At 44.8% G+C, this 12133-nt stretch overlaps 1 protein-coding gene across 1 annotated transcript; it reads right to left on the bottom strand.

The window, feature by feature from the left end:
- Positions 1–10700: 10700 nt before the first annotated feature.
- Positions 10701–11771, bottom strand: HEXIM1 (HEXIM P-TEFb complex subunit 1; the record flags this gene model as incomplete). Its single annotated transcript, XM_080712724.1, has 1 exon — positions 10701–11771. The coding sequence occupies one exon, from the start codon at positions 11769–11771 to the stop codon at positions 10701–10703; it is 1071 nt and encodes a 356-aa protein (XP_080568850.1).
- Between the last annotated feature and the right edge of the window lie 362 nt (positions 11772–12133).

Raw genomic sequence — 12133 nt, 5'->3', positions numbered from 1 at the left:
TTACCTCCACACTGGGTGTTGAACTCAGAGGCGCTTTACCACTGAGCTGCATCCTCAGACCTTTTCATTTTTTTATTTTGACACAAGGTTTTCTTCCATTTCAGAGGCTAACCTCAAATTTATGAGGTTTTACAGTTTCTCAACTTGCTGAGATTACAGGTGTTCATCACTATATGCCCATAATTGCAGGCGTTTGAGAAACTTCAGTGGTAGTATTGTGAGTTCAGTAGCATTCAGCAATATAGTGAGACCCTTGCTCAGAAGGAAAAACAGCAACAGTTCATTGATGGTTTCCTGGTTTTCTGAGCAAAGCAGAGAATTGAAGATTATGAACCCAGAAGCTCTATTTCGAGCCGGGCAAGATGGGACACGCTTGTAATCCCATTATTTGGGAGGCTGAGATAGGAGGATTGAAGGTTCAAGGCCAGCTTCAGCAACTTTTGATTCCCTCTGCAATTTAGTGAGATCCTGTTTCCAAATAAAGAGTAAGAAATAAACTGGGTGTGGTGGCGCAAGCTTGTAATCTCTGCATTTGGGAGGCTGAGACAGGAGGATCGCTTTTCTCAGCCAGCCTCAGCTACTACTCTAGTGAGGCCCTTTGCTACTCAGTGACACCCTGGTTCAAAATAAAGAAGAAAAAATAGGGCTGGTTGTGTAGCTTGGAGGTAGAATGCCTCTGGGTTCCATCCCCAGTGCCGGAAAAAAAAAAAAGAGAGAAAATAGGGCTGGGAGTGCAACGCGGAGGTAGAATGCACCTGGGTTCACTCCGCACAACAACAAAGTTGTGTTTCGTGTATGTGCCTCCAACTTGGTCTGCTTGGCTAGTGGCCAGATCCTGATGACAGGCCAGACTGATCACTTGAGTCTACTGTTCATCGAATGTCTGACCAGACCCTTAGTTTCCTCTTCAGCCCCCACTCCCCGCTGGATGAGTTCCTTCGTGTTCTTAAATTCTATAAACTGTGCCTCAGTTTCCTAATGTGAAAATTATATCAATGCTGCCTCTTTCAGAAAGACCTTGAGACGCTGGGCATGAGGGCATATGTATGCCTGTACTTGGGAGGCTGACACAGGAGAATCGCAAGTTTGAGGACAGCCTCAGCAAGTAGTGAGACTCATCAAACTAGTGAGACCCCGTTTCAAAATAAGGCCGGGAGAACCAGACATGGTGGTGCACACTGTAATACCAGCGTTTTGGAGACTGAGATGGAGGATCGCAATTTGAGTACAGCCTCAGCTGCTTAGTGAGGCTTAGTGGTGCCTGTAATCCCAGCATTCGGGAGGTTGAGACCCGATCGGATTGTGGTTCACAGACAGCCTCAGCTGCTTAGCAGGGCATTTTGCAACTCAGTGAGACCGTTTCAAAAATAAAAGGACTAGCCAGGCATGGTGGCGCACGCTTGTAATCCCCGAGCTTGGGAGACTGAGACAGGAGGATCACACAAGTTCGAAGCTAGCCTCAGCTACTTAGGCTCTCAGGAACTTAGTAAGACCCCTGTTTCCAATAAAATATAAAAATAGGTCTGGTAGTATAGCCCAGAGGTAGAAAAGCCCCTGGGTTCCACCCTTAGTACCACCAAACAAATAAACAAAAATAAAAAGGACTAAAAAATAGGGCTGGGGGTATAGCTCGGAGGTCGAATGCCTCTGGGTTCCATCCCCAGTACTAAAAAAAAAAAAAAAAAAAGGGCTGGAGTTTGTAGCTCAGTGGTAGAATGCCCCTGAGTTCAAACCCAGTCCCGCGCGCGCTCACACGCGCGCGCGCACATACACACACACACACACACACACACACACACACACACACAAAAATACCTTGAAGCCGGGCATGGTGGCGCAAGTTTGTAATCCCTAAATTTGTATTCCCTGTGCTGGGGAGGCTGAGACAGGAGGTTCACACAGGTTTGAAGCCAACCTCAGCTACTTAGGCCCTCAGCAACTTAGTGAGACCCCTGTTTCCAAATAAAGTATAAAATACATCTGGGAGTATAGCCCGGAGGTAGAAAAGCCCCTGGGTTCCACCCCCAGTACTACAAAAAAAAAAAAAAAACCTTGAGAGTAACTGCTCTTCTGTAGCTATGTAAACATCTATTCCTCCTAACTTTGCTATTTGAGAACTTCACAGTTTTAAGTTATTAAGGGAGCTGGGCATGGTGGCACATGCTTGTAATCCCAGCATTCAGGAGGCTGACAGGAGGATCCAGGTTCACTGACAGCCTCAGCTACTTAGGCTCTCTGCAACTCAGTGAGACTCTGTTTCAAAATCAAGAATAAAAAATAGATCAGGGCTGGTGGTGCAGACTTGTAATCCTAGCATTTTGGGAGGCTGAGACTGAAGGATTGTGGTTCATGGACAGCCTCAGCTACTTAGGCCCTCTGCAACACAGTGAGACCCTGTTTCAAAATAAAGAAAAAAGCTGAGCACGGTGGTGCACGCTTTGTAATCCCTGCACTTGGGAGGCAGAGACAGTATCGCCCAGCCTTGAGGCTTAAGAGACCCTGTTTCCAAATAAAAATATAAAATAGGTCTGGGAGTATAGCCCGGAGAAGGGTTCCATCCCCAGAACCATGAAAGAAAGAAAGGAAGGAAGAAAAATTGGACAGGGGATGTAGCTAGGAGGTCAAATGCCTCTGGATTCCATCCCCAGACCTGCAAAAAAAAAACAGAAAAGAAAAAAGAAAGAAATAGGGCTGGGTGTGTAGGTCGAAGGTAGAAGGCCCCTGGGTTCCATATCCAGTGCTGCTGGATGCTTTATATTTGCCCAGTGGCCACCCCTGAAGACCAGTGGTCCTGTGTGAGCAGCATTCATGGATGGGTAGGAGTGAGTCTTTACAGCATTCATCTTCAGGATCTGAACTATTTGTTTTTGTTTGTTTGTTTCTTCTTCTTTTTTTTTTTTTTTGCAGGTCTGGGGATGAAAACCCAGGGGCATTTGATCTCCGAGTTACACCCCCTACCCTATGTTTTTTATTTTGAAACCGGGTCTCACTGAATTGCAGAGGGCCTCACTAAGTAGCTGAGGCTGTCCGCGAACAGCGATCCTCCGGTCTCAGCCTCCCAAATGCTGGGATTACAAGCATGCGCCACCACGCCCGGCTCTGAACTATTTTTTTTTGTTTGTATGTTTGTTTGGTGGTACTGGGGATGAAATCCTTCTACCTCCAGTCTATACTCCCAGACCTATTTTATATTTTTTATTTGGAAACCGTCTCTTAAGCCAGTGAGGCTGGCTTCGAACCTGTGCCATCCTCCTGTCTCTGCCTCCCAAGGGCGGGGATTACAAGCGTACACCACCACGCTCAGCTTGAAGTATGTTTTTAACAGTTCACAGTTCCTCTCTTTTTTCCATCTCTCCTTTTCTTTTTTATATGGTACTTGGGATTGAACTTGCCCCCCCCCCATGCTAGGCAAGCTTTCTACTTACCATTGAGCTACACACCTAGACAGGGTCTTCCTAAATTTCCTGAGTTTGCCTTCAACTTGTGATTTCCTGCCTTAGCCTCCCAAGTAACTGAGATAACAGGCATGGAGCCTGTTCTTTACACTCCTGTGTTGTTTTTGTTTTGAGTACAGAAGATTGAACCCAGGGGCATTTTATCTCTGGGCAAAACCCCCTAGACCTTTTTCTTTTTTTCTTTCTCTTTTCTTTTTTTTTTTTTTTCAGTACTAGGGATTGAAACCAGGGGCATTCTACCTCTAAGCTACATCACCGGCCCTACTTTTCGTTCTTTATTTTGAAGCGGTCTCACTAAGTTGCAGAGTAGTTTATGAGAGAGGTTATACTACCATTTTCACAAATTCTTGTGTACGGAGCCTCCCACATTTTTCTTTTTGCTTACTATACACCCAGGGGTTTTCTCTACTTTTTTTTTTTTTTTGTATTCTTGGTGTCTGAACCCAGGAACATTCTACCTCTGAGCTACCTCAGCCCTATTTTTTGTTTTGAAATAAGGTCAGCCGGGCATGTTGGTGCACGCTTGTAATCCCAGCATTTGGGAGGCAGAGACAGGAGGATGGCAGTTCACGATAGCCTCAACTACTTAGTGAGGTCTTTGCAACTCATTGAGACCCTGTTTCAAAATAGAGAATAAAAAATAGGGCTGGGAGTGTAGTAGTATGCCTCTGTGTTCCATCCCCAGTACCGCAAAAAAAAAAAAAAAAAAAGGATCTGTTAAGTTGCTGCAGGCTTTGCTAAATTTCTGAGGCTGGCCTTAAACTTGCCATCTTTCTTTCTCAGCCTCCCAAGTACTGGAATTATAGGTGTGAGCCACTATGCCTTGCTGAATTTGACATTTCAATTTCTTTTTTTTTTTTTTTTTAATACCTCTGAGCTATACTCTCAACCCTAATTTTTTTTTAAAATTTTTTGGTGGTACTGGGGTTCCTGGAAACCCTTCTACCTCCGGGCTTCACTCTCAGACCTATTTTATATTTTTATTTGGAAACAGGGTCTCTTAAGCCAGCGAGGCTGGCTTTGAACCAGCATGATCCTCCTGTCTCCACCTCCCAAGGGCAGGAATTACAAGCATACACCACCATGCCAGGCCCTATTTTTATTTTGAAACAGGGTCTTGTTGGGTTGATGAGAGTCTTACTGAAGCTGTCCTTGAATCATTGATCTTCCTGTTTACAGGTGTGTTCCACCATACTGACCTGTTCATTTTTTTGTTGTTGTTTTGTTTTTTTTGCGGTACTTGGGAACCCAGGGACATTCTACCTCGAGCTACACACCCAGCCCTACTTTTTTTATTCTTTATTTGGAAACAGGGTCTCACTGAGTTGCAGAGGGCCTCACTAAGTAGCCGAGGCTGTTCTTGAACCGCCATCCTCCTCTCAGCCTCCCTAATGCTGGGTTTACAAGCATGCACCACCACGCCAGGCTTTCATTTTTTATTTTGAGTCAGGGTCTCTCACCAAGTTGTTGAGAGTCTTGCTAAATTTCGAGGCTATTCTTGAACATAATATCCTCCTTTCTCAGCCTCCTGAGTACTGGGATTACAAGTATGTGCCACCATGTCCAATCATGTATGTATGTATCTTTTGCAGTACTGGGGATTGAACCCCAGGGGCATTCTACTTGCGAGCTACACTCCCAGCCCTATATTTATTTATTTATTTATTTATTTATTTATTTATTTATTTATTTATTTATTTTGCGGTACTGGGGATGGAACCCAGGGGCATTCTACCTCTGAGCTACATCCCCAAGCCCTTTTTTTTTAGTTTTTTTAGTTTTTGAAACAGGGTCTCACTGAGTTGTGAAGGCCTCGCTAAGTAGCTGAGGCTGTCTACAAACCAAACCGTGATCCAAACCGTGATCCTCCGGTCTCCGCCTCCCAAATGCTGAGATTACAAGTGTGTGCCACCACGCCTGGTTTTTATTTTTTTATTTTTTTGAAACAGGGTCTCTGTAAGTTGCAGAGGGCCTCACTAAGTAGCTGACAAGCATGTACTACCACGCCTGGCTATTTATTTATTTATTTATTGTGGTACTGGGGATTGAACCCAGAGGCATTCTCCCTTTGAGCTACACCCCCCAGCCCAATTTCATTTATCTGGAAATGGACTTGCTAGATTGATATGGGTCTCATCTTCCTGAGAATGTCCAGGAACTTGCTATCTTCTTGTCTCAGCCTTCCAAGTACAGTGATTACAGGCATGCAATACCATGTCCAGGCCCTATTTTTTCTTTTAAAATTACTTTTTTTTAGCTGGGTGTGGTGTTGCACACATGTAATCCCAGTACTTGGAAGGCCAAGACAGGACAGTCGGGTTCCAGGCCAGCCTCAGCTCCACAATTTAGTGAGAACCAGTTTCAAAATAAAACCTAAAAATATGGTTGGGGGTATAGCTCAGAGGTAGAGTGCCCCTCAATTAAATCCTTAGTACAAAAACAAAAACAAAAAACTTTTCTGCCAGGACTGGTGGCACACTTCTGTAATCCCTGTCAGTAACCTAAAAAGACTGTTTCAAACAATAAAAAATAAAAATTTGGCTGGGGGGTGTATCTCAGAGGTAGAATGTGCCTGAGCTCAATTCCCAGTACCATACCAAAAATAAAAAATTACTTTTCTGGTTAGAGATTTAACTCTCAGTGATATAACTAAAATTTAAAATAAATACAAGCCAGGCTTGGTGGTGCACGCTTGTAATCCCAGCATTTGGGTGGCTGAAACAGGAGGATCATGGTTCCCAGACAGCCTCAGCTACTTAGTGAGGCCCTCTGCAACTCAGTGAGACCCTGTTTCAAAATAAAGAATAAAAGGCCGGGCGTGGTGGTGCACACTTGTAATCCCCGCGCTTGGGAGGCGGAGACAGGAGGGGATCGCGCTGGTTAGAAGCCAGCTGCTTGCTCTGGCTTAAGAGACCCTGTTTCCAAATAAAAAATATAAAATAGGCCTGGAAGTGTAGCCCAGAGATAGAAGGGCTTCCAGGAACCCCAGTACCGCCAAAAAAGAAAAAGAAAGAAAGGAAGGAAGGAAGGAAGGAAGGAAGGAAGGAAGAAAGAAAGAAAAGAAAAAAACAGGACTGCTGCAAAAAATAAATAAATACAATTTTGGGGGGGGGGCACTGGGAATTGAACCCAGAGGCACTCTACCTCTGAGCTACACACTCAGCCCAATTTTATTTCTTATTTGCAGCCAGCCTCACTAAGTTGCAGAGGGTTTCGCTAAATTGTGAGGCTGGCTGCAAACCTGTGATCCTGTTGTCTTCATCCTCCCAAGTACTGAGATTACAAGTGTGTGCTACTGTGCCCAGCACAAAGTTTTAAAATTTTATTTTTTATATTTTGATACTTGGTATTGAACCTAGGGGCATTCATTGTACCTTCAAGCTATTCCCCAGCCCTATTTTTCATTTTGAAAAAAGTCTCACTGATTTTTTTTTTTTTTTTTTTGGTGGTCCTGGGGTTTCTGGAAGCCCTTCTGCCTGCAGGCTAAACTCCCAGACCTCTTTTTATTTTTGGAAACAGGGTCTCTTAAGCCAGCACTGCTGGCTTCGAACCTGCACGATCCTCCTGTCTCTGCCTCCCAAGTGCGGGGATTACACCTGGCATCTCTCAGAATTTCTAACAACCATTACATTTTGTGTGAAAAAGGAGGTTTTTTTGTGTGGGTTTTTTGTTTGTTTTTTGTTTTTGTTTTTGGCTACTGGGGATTGAATTCAGGGGCATTCTGACTCCAACCTGATTTTATTTACTGCAAAAATAAAAGGGTTTAAGATGCGGAGGGCCTTGCTAAATTGCCGAGGCTGGCTTTCAGCCTGCAATCCTCCTGTCTCAGCCTTGAAAGTACTGGGATTATAAGTGTGTACCACCATGCCCAGCTAGCACCTTACTTTTGTTTAACACATTTTCAGGATCTCTTAATTTTAGCAATTATGGGAAGTAGACATGGCAGGTATTTTATTTTGCTGATAAAAATGAGACTCAGATTTTTTGAGATGTACCCGGGCGTGGTGGCACGTTTGTAATACCAGCATTTGGGAAGCTGAGACAGGAGGATCACGGTTCGCGGCCAGCCTCAGCTACTTAGTGAGGTCCTTTGCAACTCAGTGAGACCCTGTTTCAAAATAAAGAATAAAAACTAGGGCTGGGGGTGTAGCACCGAGGTAGAATCCGTTCCTAATACCTCAAATAAAAATTTTTTTTTGAGATGTGCCCAGGAGTTCCACTAATCCTATCAGAGATTTGGCTAACACCCTGGTTTTTTGACTCCTAGTTTCATCTAGTCTTATATTTTCTCTCTTTAGAGATACCTGGTCTATTTTTTCGAACTAAGTCAATTTGGAGTTCCCTGTCCCCCAATAACTAAAATATAAAGGACCTGTATTTCCTGGGGCCTATGTTATAGGCTACCCAGGAAAAGCTATCCTTACTCAAAGAAGGATGAAGGACTGTCCAGCTAATGTGCTGTGGAGAAGTAGTTTCCCTGATTGGATACTAAACCTCAGTATGAAAAAGGCAAAAAGCTGAAATTGCATGCCTGTAATCTAATTTACTACGGATGTTAAAATAGTAAGATTGCAAGTTTGAGGCCAGCCATGGCAACTTAGTAAGATCATCTCAAAGCTGGGCACGGTGGCACATGCTTGTAATCCCAGTAGTGGGAGGCTGAGACAGGAGGATCACAGATTCTTGGTCAGCCTGAGCTACTTAGTGAGGCCCTCCACAACTTAGTGAGACCCTGTTTCAAAATAAAGAATAAAAAATAGGGCTGGGGGTGTAGCTTGGAAGTCGAATGCCCTTGGGTTCAATCTCTAGTACCACACACACACAAAAAAAAGATCATCTCAAAATAAGGGCTGGGGGTGTAGCTCATTGTTAAGAGTGCCCCTGGGTTCAATCTCTAGAACCGCAAAAATAAAAGAAAAAACAAAATTGCTAATTCCTAAACCCATTTTTTTGAGCAACACAGTTGAAATGTTTGGCAGAGGATGGTAGTGAAAGGCTAGCTGGGGCTTGGAGATCGTTTGTCATCACAACCTGGTTACTATAGGCAACTCAGCGTCTTCTCTGCTTGGGAGAGCAGTAGGCTGGCTCAGTGTAGAAGGTATTGATAGAAAACTGGGGCTTTGCATAAATTCTGAGAACATAAATTCAGCAAATATAGTAAAATGTCAGTGCTTTTAAAAGCAAGATTTAGACTAAGTTGCATAACTCAAGGTAAATCAAAGTAATTTGGGTTACTTTAGCACTAAATATTTGTATTTTTTAAGATGACTGAATTTGCCTCTGAAATAAGACATGTACTTTTCTTCTTCTGATGTATTTATACTCTTTCCCAGATTCATTTTTGGAAATCTCCCATTTCTAATAGTAGAGGAAATGTTTCTTTCTGGTTGAATTCTTAGGAAGAGGATCTAAAATCAGAGGTTATCACTACTGCATCCTGTAGCGCAGTCAAAATGAGGCACGGCTCTGCATGGTAAAGCCAGAGGGCACTGTTGCTGCCATTTTTCAACAAAACAGGAGTTTTACTAGGGCTGCTGCATTACATCATAGCAGGGGGAAAAAACCACGAAGAAAACTTTGAAAATAGACATTTAATATAATATTTAGGCCAAAGGAAAAAAAAAAAAAAACTGATCATACAGTGTCTCCAGTGGACCACCTGCCAGAACAGGACCGGTACAGTCCAGTGTTGAAGGCCCTGATTCTAGTCTTGGGATAATTTCCCTTGGTTATTGATTGGTGTATCCCTCTTATGCATCAGAAGATACTTGTCACTCTTAAAAGTTTCCACCACTGACAGCTGCAAAAGCAGGCTTTCCAATGGGAGGGGGCGTCTTCCTCTTCCTGTAAAATTCCAAACCTTGAAGGAGTTTGACAGTCTCACGCTTCTCTTGAACCCTCTCCCCAGTAAATTTGCATATAACACCAGACTACATGTAATCTTACAGGGTCCATGGATAAAGCCCCATGATTCCTAAGGCTCCATGTTACCCTAAGCGGCTATCAAACAATTGAGACTGAAAATAGAATAGAGGCTGCAGGGTTCCTCATTCAACGCATAAGGGCTTCATCTAGCTCCTGAACCAGAAGCTATACATTTGATTTGCAGTGAGGCACATTTCTAATTTTAGCTTGACCCTCATGGAAAGATGGACAACTTTTTTTTCTTTCCCTCTGTATATAGCACACTTAAATACTGGACAGAGTAAGTTCTTGGAATCCCCCAGCCATTTTTTAAGTCCAGTATTCCCTACCTCTAAATATCTTAAAAATAAGGAGCTGGCCTCACAAGTTTAACTAAACCACTGCTTGCACTAAGAAACCAAGGTTTACGAAGAGCTGCACCCAGGAACTCCTAGCTTTTACCAAGAGCTGCACCCAGGAGCTCCTAGCTTTATTGGAGGGAAGGCAAGGAAAAGGAGAATTACAGAAAACTGATTTGTAGGAAATGAAGTAAGGCTGTCAGTTATCCTAATGAACTGCCAAGTATATTTATACTTTTGTTAGTAGACTTTTGAATAGCCATCAAGCAGAATTAAAACTTAAGCTTTTGATTATGGCCACTCTCTACTGCCCAAAATACCCAACACTGGTTTATTTCTCCATATCAAGAAAGAAAAGGCACTAGAAAGCAAGCACACTTAAGTATTGAAGATAATTAAACCTTTATATTTTGCCTGAAATGTATATAGCATACTAAAACCCATTCAAGGAAAAAAAAAAATGGCAAATTGGAAATTCTTCCATTAATTTCTTTTTTCAAACTGACAAATTTAACAATTTCATCATCCCTCCTCCAAATGCCATTACACAAATCAATACTATCTTGGATTAGCTCTAGAAATCACACTGAAACTATGTTACATTTACAAACATTAAATTTATTATAACTAGAATGAATTTAATGGTTCTCAGATTTGGCCACCTTATAGCTCCGTTTAAAGAAGGGAATTTTTTTTCTAACAAAAATGCATTATAACTTGGTCAGATTACACACACATGAAAAAAAGCTTCTAAAAATGAAAACAAGTAAAGCAACTCTTCATTTTTTACATAATTAAAGAACAGGAAAAAGCACGCAAGCTACATCATAGCTAAATTTACCGAACCAACCAAAGCCGGGAGGGGATTTTCTCTTCTGATTATGTGTCATAAAAAGGTCCACTGTCTTATATACACCTGTATATAATGTTACATTCCAGCACTGTAAAAAGTCCCCTTTTGCCCCCTCCCCCCCAAAGTTCGCTAGTCTCCAAACTTGGAAAGCGGCGCTCGCTCCTGCTGCCGATGCAGTTCCTTCTCAGTCAGCAGCTGGAGGTTCTCGGCGCGCAGCCGGTCCAGCTCCAGCTCCAGCTCCCGCACGCGCGCGTCCTCGCCACCCAGCCGCTTGCTTTCCAGCCGCAGCCGGTTGTTCTCGTCCTCCAGGCGCGACAGGCACTTCTCCAGCTCCAGGTACTCCTTGATGAGCTCCTGCTTACTCATGTTCTGCAGGCTCTCCGCGTGGTACCGCTCGTAGGTCTCCGAGAAGTCCCGCTGCAGAAACTCGCTGCCGTCCCCTCCCATCCCATCGCTGCCCCCGTCTTCCTCGCCCGCTTCTTCCATAAAGTCCTCATCGCTAGTGTCGTCGGATTTGGCGGCGGCCCTCCTAGGGTAGAGGCCAGTTTTGAGGTCCGGCTCCTCCTGGTCGTGATCATCCATGAGAAACTGCGTGGTGTTGTAGGGTGCGACCGGCTGGCCCTTGGCGAACATCTCGGCTCGAATCCGTGAAGCTCGCAGGCTCTGCTTCTCGTCGAACTTTTTCTTCTCCTCCCAGGTCAGCTTGTAGTACGGTTTCCAATGCCGCTTCTTCTTGGAGGGGCGTCGCCTATGTTTTTTCTTGCCCAGCTGTCTCTGCTGAGGTCCCCACGCCTCCCCGCCCCCGGCGGCAGGAGCCCCCAACTTGTTGGCCTCGGAGTCCTGACACGGCTGGGCGGGCGGTTCGGACGTCGGTTCTCCTCCCGCCGGCGGGGAGAGGCCGCCGGCGGACAAGTCGTCCCCGTTCTGGCCCATCTCCACCGCTTCCAGGCAGCTAGACTCTGGACAGGCCTGGGTCTGCATGGGAAGCGGCTGGGGGTCCGGGCTCCCTTCCCCCTCGGGCCCCGGACGGCCACCCGCCTGGGGGGACGCTCTCGATTGCCACCTACTGTCCTCCTCGGGCACCCGCTCCTCCGCGCCAGGGGGGCGCTCAGGGTTCGGTTCTTCGTGGACTACAGCAGCACCTGTACAGTTGCTAGTTTGAGGCTGGTGTTGATATTCTGACAAGAGTGGCTCGGCCATGGCTAGAAGAGTCCTCTTCTCGAAGTTTGAGGAATTTTGGCTATAAGTCCTTAGGAGAAAGAAAAAGAGAGAGATTTTCTTCTTTTAAAAAATGCCCAAGAGAGTCCTCTTCGGTCTGTAATTTCTGCAATGACGCCTTTAGCCTTCTGTCAGCAAACTTCAGTTGCAACTTCGGGAGCTCGAGTCAGTAAAGGGTTAAGTGACCACAGCGCGGCCAGCTAGCAAGTCCGGGGGGGGGGGTGCAGCGGCAGGAACAGGACGTAGTGTGCAAGAGTGGGGGGGCTTCAAGCCTCCCCGCCGAGCGCCCCCAGGTCGAGGAGTTGGTGGACAAGATGAGGTTAAGTCCAATGGGTTAAACCCTA

Source organism: Muscardinus avellanarius (genome assembly GCF_963383645.1).
Source record: "Muscardinus avellanarius genome assembly, chromosome: 16".
Classification (NCBI taxonomy): Eukaryota; Metazoa; Chordata; class Mammalia; order Rodentia; family Gliridae; genus Muscardinus; species Muscardinus avellanarius.
The sequence above is the reverse complement of the archived record's forward strand: the minus strand, read 5'-3'. Positions and strand labels throughout refer to the sequence as shown.